Source organism: Anas acuta, chromosome 8 (assembly GCF_963932015.1).
Source record: "Anas acuta chromosome 8, bAnaAcu1.1, whole genome shotgun sequence".
Taxonomy (NCBI): Eukaryota; Metazoa; Chordata; class Aves; order Anseriformes; family Anatidae; genus Anas; species Anas acuta.
In genome coordinates, this window is record NC_088986.1 from 20,752,864 (window position 1) to 20,767,171 (window position 14,308).

Sequence of the window (14,308 nt, forward strand, 5' to 3'; positions counted from 1 at the left end):
AGAAGAACCACAGTTTTTAAGGAAGCAGGGAAAATAGCTAAGCAGCTTGCACCTGCTGAAACTGAGTAAGGTCTCTGGATTCACTGCCAAAAGGATATTTTGATATCCAACTTGAATAGCACCGGTGTTTGTGGGCTACCTTACATGTTCTTTGAAAAAGGTGATCTCTTCCTATTGGATTTATAGGCAGACAGCAATTCTAAACTGCTTAAAATAAGGCTCTGAATATGTTTAAAATCACAAAAACTAAACAAAAACTTTTGTGAGTGCTGCTTTACCCCTTTCAAAGCTAGACAGACGTATTGAAAACAAACTTGCTGATTCTGACTCAGTGGAAGTGTGATAGCTGTGTTTAACTGTTGCTGTGCAACTGCAGGATTACTCAGCTTTGCTATTTAGGTGGGTCAAATATGGTCCAAGTATCAACTGCAGATTTTGGGGATGTTTCAATAGAGTTGTGTAATGCCTAGACTGAGAATTCAGAGTCTGAAGAGAAACTGTGCTTGGGTAACTGAAGTTAGGTCCTTATATTCTTGGATAGGTCGTTATACAGTATGTCTAAACTCAAGCTCTGACTTGCATATATAGCTGCTTCTGAGAATAATTTCTCATAATTTGTTTATTTTATTAAATGTAAAATTTGGAGCGCTTTGGTTTTGCAGGATGGCTATGTGGTGAGAGCCAAAACCTCTTAAATGTGCTACTAAATTGAAGTGAAATAACAGTAAAATGCAATGGAACAAGTACACTTTTTCTCCAGCAGTGCAGCAACTTAATAGGATGCAAAGTTAATTTTGAACTTAACTTATGATTTCTTATTTCAGGGTCAGATAACACTAATGGATGTCCCTGTATTTAAAGCAATTCAACCAGAGGTGAGTAGTTCACTGGTTTTCTTTTCAAACTTAAATGAAAAATATTATGCATAAACTCCCGAATTGCAAAGTGTGAGTATGCTCAATGAATATAAATGTTCTTTGGTTTCTGTAACTCTTAGGCAGATGGGTTTTATAATACAAAAATATCTGGAACTAGCAATTTGTTTGGGGAATGCTCTGTTGGTATTTAAATATGTTCAACCAGTGCTAGAGATGAAGTATCTGCTTTTTAATGTTTGAATGATAAACATCTTGATTTGACAATTTTGATCAGAATGTTGTAGGTTCCAGCTCCTGATAGATCCAAAGAAAAACCAAACTAACTAATAAGCTGGGTGGTACACAGTGTGCCCCAATATGTATTTTAGTTGTCTGAACTGACATTTTCTGTTACCTTTTCAAAGTATTTAACAAATAAACTACAATCCTAGCCTTATTGCTAAGAAACCAATTGTGTATCTCAGTATATATTAAGGTCATGATAAGAAGGAGAAAAGAAAAATACTTATTACGTGTATTACAACAGAACCAAAAGCAAATAGCAGCCCCTCTAAGTACAAACACCACAGTTTGCCCATTACATTGTCATAATGAATGCAGTGGCCCTCCTGTGCTTTTGCCATTTGTTGTGCTTGGAGCACGCATGCACACCTGTCCCTGTTACGCAATAAAGAGGTTCAGAGGTGCTGTTTCACTTTCATAGATGAAGGAAGGGGTTTAATAATTTCTGCAATGTCATGACCTTTGTTCAATAATAGTGTTTTAAACATTTTTGTATGTTGTGTATCAAGGCTAGAGATGCTTTTACAAATAGCTCCATATATCACTTGTGTGTTTCAGCTATGCTTTTGGTCCTGACTGTAGTTTAATATAGCTGGTAATATAGCCATTGTTCTTTGTTTCCATACCTTGAAATTATGGAGTAGTCATTTGTATATTTAATGGAGGTAATAGTAGAGCATAAAGACTATATGTAGTCTTGATGCTTGGAGATGATGTACATGTGCAGCTTATTCATGAGGTTTTTGTCAGGGCATACTTGGCTTTGATTGCGAATAGGGGAACAGGGGTAAGTTTACAGATTGCAGCAACGTGCACTGCCATAATAAAATGTACCCTGGGACTCAGGAAGAAGTCAGTGAATGTGGGAATGGTTGTAAGCAGTTCTTTTAGCCTCTCCAAGTGGCCAGCAGTATATGCTTAGTGAGACAGTATGAGAAACCATGTATTTATCTATACATTGATATATCCTTCTGGTATCAGAAGCTGGAGACTTGGAGCTGCAAGGTGCATCCACATACATGCTTAATAGCCTGTGATGGGCATTTCTTCCCTGACTTCTGGCTAATCCCCTTTGAACTCAATTCTACATTCAACCTTCACAATTTACTGTTATTATATAATTGTATAATATGAAAATGCTTCCTTCATGTGAGCTGTTCATGTCATCCTGAATACAACCTGTGCTGTTCTGATCAGTAGATAACTTCCTATTGGCCTTTCCTGTGCGAGGCATCTTTTAATTGTGTTGCTGTTGTATCTTTTCTGATCTCCATTTGCAAAAGCAGCTCTATTCAGTTTCTTCCTCATATAGGAGAGGAAAAGAATGCATGCCATAGTTCATTGTAATATGTTTCTCTGACTGCTTTTTTTAAAAAAAAATAAAAAAATAAAAATGGCTGCAACTACTGTTGTATTCAAGATATTTGTGATCTGTAGATGTATTGGGATAATATATGGATGTTCTGTGCTCTCTATTATGTTTTTAAGTGTCTCCACATTCCTTTCTATTGCAGCCTGGCTTGCACTGATGTTTTCACAATCTTCACAGTAACTACAATAAATTATGAATTTGTTTATCATTATTTTGGTCTGATTAACATCTTCCTATGGACATTGTTTCGTACTTTTCAAGGTTTATTTTCATTATTCATTTTATTGTTCACTTTGTCAGTAGTGTAGAAGCCTTTGGGCTCATCAGTCACCTTTAGATTATCAGATTTTACTGGTGGCAGGCTTTTGTCATGTCCCTGTTTGCGTGGATCACTAAAGAACATTTTGCTTCCAATAAAGACACCTGCTGAAATAAATCTTAGTGATGATTACTGCTTGATCACTTCTCTACCCATGGATATATATTTTTAAAGGCTTTATTTTGTTCTGTACATGAAAATGTTGCCATGATTTATTCATGATTTAGCTTGCATGATTTGAGCGAGCTGTTACTTCCCACCACTCTCTTAATCTCCCCCTTCTTTTTTTCCCCTAAGTTCTTCAAAGAGCTTTCCATTTGATTTCTGGGTTTTGGGGGCATCCTTAGTCTTTTTGATTGGCAAGATATGGCCACCGTCATCTTTCTGATAGGATATCTTTAAAAAAAAAATCATCAGAAACTTTCAAGTTGATTTACCCTTTTATCTAATTGTTTAGAAATACACACAGAATGTATTTAAAAGCCAAGCTTTGCTGCGGCGTAGGTTGTGTTGTCTCACCCTCCCTACCCCAAAATGTTGCAGTTCTGGATGCTTTTTTGCAGTGCCTCTTCTCTAGTTACTGGGCCTCAAAGAAATGGATATCAAAAAATCAAACCACCAATTTAAATAGCTAGGACTTTCCTTTATGATCTGCTCTTATGGAAGTTCCTCTGCTTGAGCTTGATGGTAATATTTTCTTCCCATTTTCGCTTCCAGCATTGCACAGAGCAAGCAGTCAGCTGCAGAACAAGCAGAAGGGTGCGAGCGAATTAGATACAGTGGCAGTGATCCAGTACTCTTGAACTTGTCATCTGCTGCTCTTTTAAGGTTGATTCTCTGTATCTCAGGTTGTGTTGTATGAGCAAACCTACTGAAAGGCTCTGAGAGACGAGAAGAAATGTCAAGAATGCATATTTGATTTTGTTGGATGTTCTACCTCATTATTGTACATAAAGAGGAAAAGCAGAAGAAAATGAAACAAGTATCTAAAAGGAAAACTGGGGGAGAATAGGAATTACTTTCTAGATGTACTCACCTTTTAAGAAACACATGTGCCATGTAAGAAATTATGATGCCTTCACTGCAAAATCTGTTGCCATTTTGACACTTCTCACGTTTGCACAAAATTGAAGGTGCAGACAGTGTCAAGTGCCATGTGTCCATCAGTGCCCCTTCACAGGTGAGCAGAGGGCTGTTGCCTTGCATCTGACATGCCTCTGAGTTGTGTTAACTTTCTGTGGAAAAGGAGCACGCAGATTAAGTATCAGATCAGAAGGAACTAGATGCAATTAAAATTAAAAAACAAGGAGACCTCCTCTTAGAAATAGTAATTCTTTGTATGTATCTGTTTCACAGCCTAAGATCTTGCACCTGTACCCACCTGATACTGGAACTCTAATTCTGAATAAATGCAAATTTGAATCTAACCTTAAGACTGCTACTTATGTACCACCTAAAGGTTCATGGTAATTTCTGTTGGTTTTAAAGCCAAACAAACCCACCCACCTCTCATCATGTTAATCACTAATGACATTAACCCCACAAGCCCCAGAGTCACAAAACCAGGTCTGCTTCTGATACAAAACCCTGCAGTGCAAACCCTTCGCTGTACAGTGCCAGGGTACCAGGTAACTTCTGCCCTGAGCTACCGTAGGTTTTTTACTCAGTGATAAGAATTGAAACAGTACGAGGACAAGGCCTCAGTCATTAACAAATTACCATGCTTTCTCTAAACCTAATTTATAGAAACTAATTTAATCTAAACCTAACCTAAAACATTTTTTTCCTGCTGTTAAGGAAGTGTAATCATCAGATGCCAGTAAGGATGAATCACCTTGTGTTGTCCCCACGTGCCAAGCTGGGATTGTTCTAATGGGAACCCCATCACTGCAAGAGGCTGAGGGACAGAACACAAACGAGTCTCTTGGATGGCTTCCTTGCCTCTTGGCCAGTTCTTCGCAGCAAGAGCAGCTCAGGGCCACACAGCTGTCTTGCACATAGTCATTGAAGGGCCAGCACAAGGACATGGGCATGTGCTTTCCTATGTTGGACAGCGTGGCATTTTCCAGGATAGGTGTTGGTGACAGAACTTGCAATTAACATTTGAACGACTGGCCCTGAACACACAGTTGTGCACTCCACATTTTTCTCATAGGAGCCTCTCAGTCTCCTCTAGCATGTACCAGCGTGCCAAGGGCTTGAGAAAGTGGGAGAGCTGAAGGTCTCTTGATGGGCATGAGGCTCTTTGACAGCTTTGGGATTTTGATTGAAGGGACATTAAGAAGTTTCTAATTAAACACAAAGAAACATCAGAGCTCTTTACAGTAACATGCTGTTGTGAGGTTACAGCTTACAATATTTAGATAACAGACTCTTTTAAAATATTACTGTCTTAAAAGGCATAATTATTAGTTACATGTTGAACCATTCTGCCTACGTTACGTGGTAGTTGCATGTATGGTGTACAGCTTCAATAAGTGGTTCTCAATACGGTAATAAAACTGAGAGCACTTCAGAGTAGAAGATGTGGAAAGCAAGCATGAATAAATAATAAAAAAGGCTGTACTTAGCTATTATGCCACTTTAGTTGTGTCTGTACTGGGTAATGTTCCTGATGGTTTCAGTTGGTGCTGTGAATTAGGCTGTATGCTGTGCATACCTGTGTCTGCTGTGTGTGCTGCTGTACAGGAATAGGAGAGCTCATCAGTACATTCATTTTTATGGCTCCTAGTCAAAATTCTTCATTGAAATTAAGTGGTAGTAAATAACAATGAATGTGACACAGTTGCCCAGTTGCAAAGTTTTACAGACAGGAAGCACTGTAACTTTTTAGTTAAAGAAATGTTTTTTTCAGGCTTCGCAAATAACTTGTTAAATTGTTACGGTCTACAATTTTTAAGAGGAATTAAGTACACCAATTAACTGACTTTTAATTTTTTTAAGGAGGTCTCCTTGCTCCATTTAACTCCACAAAATATTTAAGTGCTGACTGTTCAACTTAAAATAAAATTCCCTCATTTGGAGGGGAAAATTGGAAATCAAGTGTTAAAATAAAGAAATAGCAAAACTGTCATCTTCCATAGCCATAATAAAATTAACTGGCATGTTGCATTAATGGGACATGTCTAGATTGATATAACAAGGTGTATCATCTAAAGAGACTTCAAATATCGTCAGAAAGTAATTAAAACAAAAAGGCATGCAACTCTCTCTAGCTCAGGTTCATGTTCAAACTGACATTTTCTATGATAAAATGAATCTTGAATTATCTCTCTGGTTTCTAATAGCTGAACTAAGAAAATAGCATTTCTAATTCAACAAAAGATACATTTCAAAAATCTAATTACTTAAAAAAATCAAAATCCCACAGAAATACTGTGAAATCTCAATGTACAAAAGACATTAGGAAAAGTGCTATTCTGTGTTTATTACTTCATTGTATTATTGCTCTGTTACTTTGATTTTTTTTTTTTATTTTTTTTTTTTTTACGATTTCTCTCTCTTTATGCTTATGGCTCTGAACATATGGTGTTCAAAAAAATGAAATCTCATCCTTGTTCTCCCAGGAGCTGGCAAGCTGTGGATGGAATAAAAAAGAGAAATATAGTTCTGCTCCAAATGCAGTTGCTTTCACCAGAAGATTCAATCATGTGAGTTATTTTTTTTGAATGTAATTACATGTACATGTTTAAAAGGTCTGGGGAATTAAGTGTTCTGGCACATCACTTTTATTGTTGATCACAGCTGATTATTTGAAAACTTCAAATATGTGCTTAAAGCAGTTCCTTATCTTCAGCAAATACAGAAAGACCAAGACAGTACTGAAGAAATAGTTGTGGCTTTGTTTTAAATAGCAGCCACTGATGAATAAAATAAGGAAAATATGAAGGGTTTTTCCCCAAAATGGTGGTTGTCCTTTTCGTAAAGACAGGATCATCATTTGAGGTTAAGGGCTTACCATATAGGATTGCTGGAGTAATAATTAGGTATGATTTCTTTCTATGTTAGTTAAATGTTTTTTGCTTCACAGAGGTGCGTTTGTCCCTAGAAATAAGAGCCTTTTCTCAGTATGGTCATCTTTTTAAGACGATTCCAGGCAAACTTAAAAACCGCAAACACATACACTGTACAAAACTTTGTTTTAATTCTCCATTTGGCGTAATGTTTCAGATATGTAGTTGAAAAAAAAAGGTTATAAAACCAATTTATCAATTAAAACTACAATTTTAGCTTCTTCCTCTGTTAAAGCTGCATAACTCCAGCTGTTGGTTAGCCAACCAAGTCTCAAAACTGTAATACTTATTTATGTAATGCCTTATTTTGGATTTCAGATGAAGTCATTCTCTTACCCCTGTATCTCCTCTTGTAAATGTTTAATAATGTCTCAAACTTAAAAGCTTCCTTCCAGACCTGTTTTCTGTGCCCAGTCTCACATCTTAGACATGTTTGTTAATCATCGCAAACTCAGGCCAAGCCTCTAACCCTTTCAGTTGTTTTTTTCTGTCAGTTGTATACTTTCTTGCTTTCCGTTATTGCTCGTATTCAGGATCTGACCAAGCTCTATTACTTATCTACAACATTTACAACATCCCTTAACCATCTAATGGCTGACGTGCTTCTCTGTGGATGGGTTTGGACACATTCAGAAGAGATGACGTTACGCCTCAAACTTCTTGTGACTATAGCATCATCTACTGAATTCTGTTCCCCCTCTTCTCCCTTGCATAGTGTTTAGTTGAAGTTTTCCTGATTTAGCTTTTGAAGTTGCTGTGTTTAGCCTGAGGCTGTTTCTACACTGATCCATCTCACATTAATCTCACTGAAAAACTGGTGGTTCCAGCATTTTGAGATCTTGTTTATCCATCTAAGTTGTGTCTTCAAAGAAACACTGTTTTGCTGAATATTCTGAAATGTTTTTGTAGAGAGGGCCTTCAAGAACCTCACTCCTATTTTCTTGTTGTATAACACCAAAGAACTGCAGCAATTGGCTAAACAGCTTTAAACATGTGAAAGAATTGTTAAAATACACTTAGTAGCAAGAAGTAAGGAGGGGAAGCCAGATTATGTGAATAAGCGATGAACTGACTGTCATTACAGAACCACAGTTTAAAAATACCTAACCAGTAAAATATGTTAAGGACAGAGAGAGAGGGAAGGCCTGCCTTGTACAGCTGGCCAGAAATAGCCTGAGATAGCTGTCACTTAAAGGTAGTTGTTAACATCTTTAGCAGCGTTTCAGACCTTTAACACTACTGTTAAATAGTGTTTAGGAAACTTCTAAAAGTAGTGTTCTTAGATTAACACGCAAATTCCATACATCCCATTAGTTTACGTGTATTACTGTAGTCCTTTCTTAAGTCTCCCATTCTTATTTGTGTTTTAAAAAAAATTTTTTTTTTTTGACCAATCCAGATTTCAGCTTTCTTTTAAGGATGTATCTACATTTCACCCTTCCGTGCAACACTTACCAAATCAGTTTGGGTTGATTATGGATTTAATTTGATGAGTAATATTCTTTTATTCTGTCTTAAACATTTTGTGTGGATTTCTATAAAAACTGTGTGCCTACAACAAAGTAAACACAGAGAATAAAATGCTAGAAATAACCTGCCTTTTTTTTGTAGCACGTTTATTACTAATACTTGGTAGTCTTGTTTCCTTAGAAAGCCTTGCTAACTGCCAAAGGGAACTTTTCATATTCTCATTATTCTATGGTGCACATTAGATGATTGCAGGTTGTGACTGGCTCTTCCATCTGTCTTGTTTTCCTTTTCCTACTATACTTTTGTTTCAAGGAGATTTTATTTTTGATTGAAAGGCAGGTCAAGACCAGGCCATTCTGGAAGGAATAACGGAACTAGGTGACTCCAAGTTCTGTAGTGTCTTTGAGCTTGTTCGGTGTTTTAATTGACTAAAGATCTGTGTTGTTGTATTTCAAATTTTTTCAGCATGCTGAAGGGGAATTTTGAATACAAAGCAGCCCTGTGGCTAGCTTTGAGCAGATGTTTATAGAGTTTCTTGTACTGTTTGTTTCCCTTCTACCTCGCCCTTTTGTTGCATTGGCTTTGCATCTGAGGGCGTCGCAAGGAATGATGCAGTCAGGAAAGGGCAGAAGTTTATTTGAGCTTTCCCTTTCTCTAGCTCATTTTTTAGGGAACATAAACATACGAACAGATTGATGCAAGGACAGGCAGCCTGTGGGTCTCTCCAGATGTCCTTCATGGAGACGTTCCATTTAGTGGGATGTTTTCAAATGTAGTTTCAGATTTTCTTGTTGTGAGTTCTAGGTTTGTAGGTAATCCTTACCCTGCGTGTACACTTTCTGTACAGCCATAAAAGTTGGTTGTGCCCCTCTCTCACTTGACAGGTCCCTCCATTGATGCTGGGGTCAGTTTGTCTAACCAATTCTCTGGGAAATTGCGGCATATGGCTTTGGTGGCTGAGGGACGTACCATTTCCAAGAGCTTCTTCCAAGAAGTTTGCATCAGTCTTTATTCTGGTGCCAAGGAAAGTCATCAGTCCCACCGTCATATGGTAGAACCAGAGGGGAAGGGGGAAGGGGTAGGGGGTGTTTCAGTTGCAGATTTCTATCGTTCAGTTGGGTAGCTCCACTTTTGACTTACTGATGCCGTACTTCGTAGAAGTTTTGATGTGGTGTGTGCCTATGGTTCAAAATGCATCATTGTGGAGGGGTTGTTCATTCCAATAGTAGTTATATTTAGATTCACTATCTTTTTTGGGAGCAGTGAAAGCTAAGAATTTGTATGGGATAGACAGTGGCAGCTAGGGATAAGGTAGCACAGTGAAGTAAGCAGTTTTCATCTTCCTTGCCTGGTCCACCTTCTCTGAGATCAGATCTATGCCAGCTGATTGTTCGGCAGGACACAGTTGCTGTTGGGCACCTGCCCTATTTACCTGCGGGGTTCAAATGGTTAGAGCTAAAAACGCGTGATCAATAAAATCATCATGACTTTTGGCTTTATTGGCCGTGAATACATTTCAACAAACTTTTGTTAACCTTTGAAACTTCACTGGGTTTAAATTATGCATCATGCATCTGTCTCTTTCCCTTTTTCCCCCAACTTGCCAAACGAAAAGTCTTGCACAGCTCTCGCATTGTAAGTAAAAAGAATATTAAATCAGTAACAGCTGCTTCACAGCAAATTGATCTGCTGATAGAGCTTTGGAAACAGTTATGATTATGTGCAGTTGATTGCAGTCCACTGAGAATGAAGTAGTGTATTTCCAGCATTAGTTATGTGATAATTATATATGGTGCCTGTAAAAACAGCTCAAGTTCAGGGAAGAGAAGTCAGCGAGTCGTTCCATGCCAGGATTCTTTTATTCTCGAAGCATACGTTGTGATGCGGTACTGCACAGATCTACACAGCTACTATTAAATGTTTTCTTAAGATGTGCAGTTTCTCTACATAATTTTTTAAAGCTCTGATCCCTGCCTTTTGCAAGCTTTTTTTTTTTTTTTTTCTCCTGAAAGTTAGTTGTATAATTTGATGCTGTTGTAACTCATAAATCTGTCATAGTGCAAAATCATCAGGTTTGCCTACATACCAAAACGTTGCTCTCTACCTACTGGAAATTAGTATTTGCGAATTGCTGTTAGGCTTTGGTATGAAAACCTTTTCATAGCTTATTAAAAGGTGACTGTCACTCTCATGACTACAGAAGTATCTGTATTAAAAGCCTCTTTCCAGGGGTTCTCATTTAAATGGGAGTGGAACTCTGCTGCCATAGAGCTTAAAATATTAGAGAAGCTTGTCAACTAGATTCAGTGCTTTTGAGCAGCTTTTTTAAAGCAAAAGACCCCCCCTTGTAAAAGGCAAAATCTGTATGTTTTAGTGTCACTGTGAAACGCGTTGTTGTTGTTATTTTTAAATGAAATTATAGGATTCTAAGGGAAAGGAAGAAGGAAGAATTTGTGTTGTTTTGAATAGTGTACTTTTCTGCTAAGTTGCCATCAAGTATGGTAGTGAAATTTTTCTAGGACTATCATAAAATTAAAAAAACATGTATGGGGGAGAGGTGGTCATTCTTTCTTTGGAAACAGGCAGGGGAATGACACGGATTTTACTGTACCTGTAAAGATGCAAGGTCAGTGCTGTCTAATTTATGCCACATCCCATCTTTTTATGTAGCGTATCAGAATGTTTCAAATATTTCAAATTATGGTCCAGAAACTCTATTAAAGAGAGAGAGTCTTGAATTTATCTACTGATTAACAGAGAAGGCGTAATTAGTTTGGAACCAGTGACTGTGAGCTTACAAGTACCAGTATAGCAAAGCTATTATTATAGAGAAAGCTCAGGATAATTTCAAAAGTTTAGACTGTGACTCATGAAAGGTATATTCCAAAGTTGATCATGATCCTATATGTTAATAAGGAAGAATATTACCACACAAATATATGGAAAAATAAGATGTAAAAGCAGTGAGAAGGCTTTAAACAAAATAACCACAAAATATCTACAGGACCATCCACGATAAATGTGAAAAAGGAACCTGGATAAGATATAGAAGTGGTTATTTGTGGCCGATTAAAACAAAAAGCTTTGTTTAACTTGTTTATTTAAAAATATTTGGAAAAATTAGATGGTGCTTTTTCAAGACATCAACGAATGGAAGGCCAGCCAAAAAAACAGTATCAGTGCCAGCGAAAACACACCCAAGAGTGGAGGTGGCTGGAATGGAAATGGTCACTGGCTTAATTCGTTCTCCTGCTTACTTTCACTGAAAGCACTGGAGAGCTCTGAGCTGAGAGGGAGGGTTTGGGGTTGGCTTTGTTTTGTTTTCCCGCAAGACCTTGGCAGTGCTGAGACCCCAGTCTGGCTGGGACTGGGACAGAAACCAGAGCTCACTGAGTAAACAGGAGTACTCGTGTGGTGCGCCGCTTGTGTTACTGGGAGACTGATGAGCTTCGATAGAAGCCAAGGCCAAGGTGCTCAATTGTTTGTTTTTTCTTCCTTACAAACACTCTCGAGCATTGTTCCATGTCTTGAGCAAGTGTTTTATAATCTGGCCTACTGCAAGCAGTCTCCTGTTCGCTCACATTTCTGTTTATCTGATCGAAGGCATGTGGGCCTGTGAAGCACAGCAGAGTGGTGTTGTCTCTGAGATTCTCTGCAATACAAAAACCGATGTTAAAACTTGAAATTTCTTTGATCTTCAAAGGGAAAGCATCTCTTTGGCAACTTACCACTCCAGGGGAAAGTTGGCTTTCTCAAGCTGTGTAACTGCAGCAGAACATCAAATTGAGGTGTAATTTTTTGGACAATACTTTGAAGTACTGCTGAATACTTCAGTATTTATGCATTTATTTCTTACATATTTTATAGTAACACTATTTGCACAGGACCATTTATTACATTTATCAAAGTAACAGTCTCTCAGGAGATGCTTTGCGTGTTGTATTTTTGTTGTTGCTGTTTTTTTGGATGGAAAATAAAACTGAGCTCCATGGCTTTTATTTCCTGGCTGGCATGACTTTAGAAAACAGACCAAAGGAAAGCAGTTCTGTAGGATTTGTGGGTTTTTACTGTCTTGTTTGGTAGTTCTTCTGTTTTCCAGTTTCAGAGCTCTTGTGTTTTGACATCTCGGTTCTCATCAGATCAGGCTACCTTCACTGAAAATGTAATTTTATTTATTTATTTATTTGAGATGTGGCTCTTCTGGTGCTATTCTGTGTGAAGAACTGTCATACTGTACAGAGTGAAACAGGATAAATAGGATTTTTTAATTGAAATTTTGGGCAGGAACTTGCGTGTGTGATGTTAGTTTACAAGCGGTAGTTTAGAAGCATTAAAAATCGGAGCAGCACGACAGGTTGACAAGTGTTTACATATGGTAGCATACATTTCTTCATATACTTTCAGTAGTTTTGTAAATAGCAGTTAAGCTGTGTCTTGCTAAGCTTTGATTTATTTTTCCTAACATGTACTGAATACATGAATAAAAGTTTCAGTCTTTTTACCCTCTGCTAATTCTTTGCTACTGTTTTACTGCAGATCTGGAGGTGTTTATATTCTATTCTTCTTTGTGCTGAAGTATGGGGGCAGGGGAGAGAAAAGTTAGAAGGCAGAAATGTTATCAAAATATTTTCAAATATTTTCACAGCTTTTGTGAAGTGTCCAGGTAATTAATCAATGCAGGAGGCATCCTTCATGCTGTACTGAATATGTTGGCAATATTTATATACTAGGTGATGTGAACTCAATGAAATTTAACAAATGAGAATGATAGCACACTGTATATTAGCCAGGAATTGGCTTAGTCATCAATAAGGTTACAAATAATAAACCCCAGCTTACAGCCTACCTGGATTTATGAATTGCTGTTAGGCTTTGGTATGAAAACCTTTTCATAGCTTATTAAAAGGTGACTGTCACTCTCATGACTACAGAAGTATCTGTATTAAAAGCCTCTTTCCAGGGGTTCTCATTTAAATGGGAGTGGAACTCTGCTGCCATAGAGTTTAAAATATTTCTCTATTATTTTAAGGTAATAGGTTTCTCCCATAAGGTAGGAAGGATTCCTACCCTATGTTCCAGTGTTCAGGTGATACCAGTTTATTCTCTTCAGAGGTGCTGAGAATTTGCAAGTGCCAGTAAACTGGAGCTGAAGCAGTTTTAACAAATCTGTGAGTTGGGTAGTGTGGCTTTGTAGTCATGGAAAACCAGAAACAGAATATAGCCCAATTGGGATTTTTATATTCCTTCATTCTGTAGACTCTCTTAATAAATTTTCTTGGGAGAACATTTTTGAAGTTTGAGGGTTTTGTGATTTGCTTCTTGTCTGACATCTCATCCTCAATCTTAGTTGGAAAGTGAGTATGTTTGTGTAGATGGCATACTTCTTTCTTTTCTTTCTTTTCTTTCTTTTCTTTCTTTTCTTTCTTTTCTTTCTTTTCTTTCTTTTCTTTCTTTTCTTTCTTTTCTTTCTTTTCTTTCTTTTCTTTCTTTTCTTTCTTTTCTTTCTTTTCTTTCTTTTCTTTCTTTTCTTTCTTTTCTTTCTTTTCTTTCTTTTCTTTCTTTTCTTTCTTTTCTTTCTTTTCTTTCTTTTCTTTCTTTTCTTTCCTTTCCTACAATTTTTACAAGATTGCAAAGACAAATTTAGCCACCCACACGTTTAGTGAGAAAAGCAGAACATGTGCTCTCCAACAAAGTACTGGAGTGCATTGTTACCTGTTAGGAACTGGAGAAAGTGAAGCAAGTAACAAGATACAAGGATCTTTCAATTCTAAACATAAATTGGGTTTATTAATTTGATTCAAGCAACTGCTTGATTGTGTAACGGTAGATGGTATTGCTAGTGAGAATGAGTGGAATAACAGGAAAAAAAATCAAGGTCTTTTATTAGGGCTTGGGTTATATTGCTTGATTGTACAAGCATTTGAACCTTCTAAATTTGTTCGTATGTTATAAATGGAACTCGAATGCTGTGAGA

The 14,308-nt window shown here is 37.3% G+C and overlaps 1 protein-coding gene across 11 annotated transcripts in view; it reads left to right on the forward strand.

Moving 5' to 3' along the window:
• Positions 1–14,308, forward strand: part of RALGPS2 (Ral GEF with PH domain and SH3 binding motif 2) — a 141,982-nt gene that overhangs the window by 58,392 nt on the left and 69,282 nt on the right. For 10 of the 11 annotated variants that reach the window (XM_068691341.1, XM_068691349.1, XM_068691348.1 and 7 more), the window contains 2 exons: positions 825–875; positions 6,418–6,501. In XM_068691341.1, the coding sequence (XP_068547442.1) occupies positions 825–875; positions 6,418–6,501 (135 nt within the window). The remainder of the gene's footprint in view (positions 1–824; positions 876–6,417; positions 6,502–14,308) is intronic. The other variant, XM_068691352.1, reaches the window with a different exon arrangement.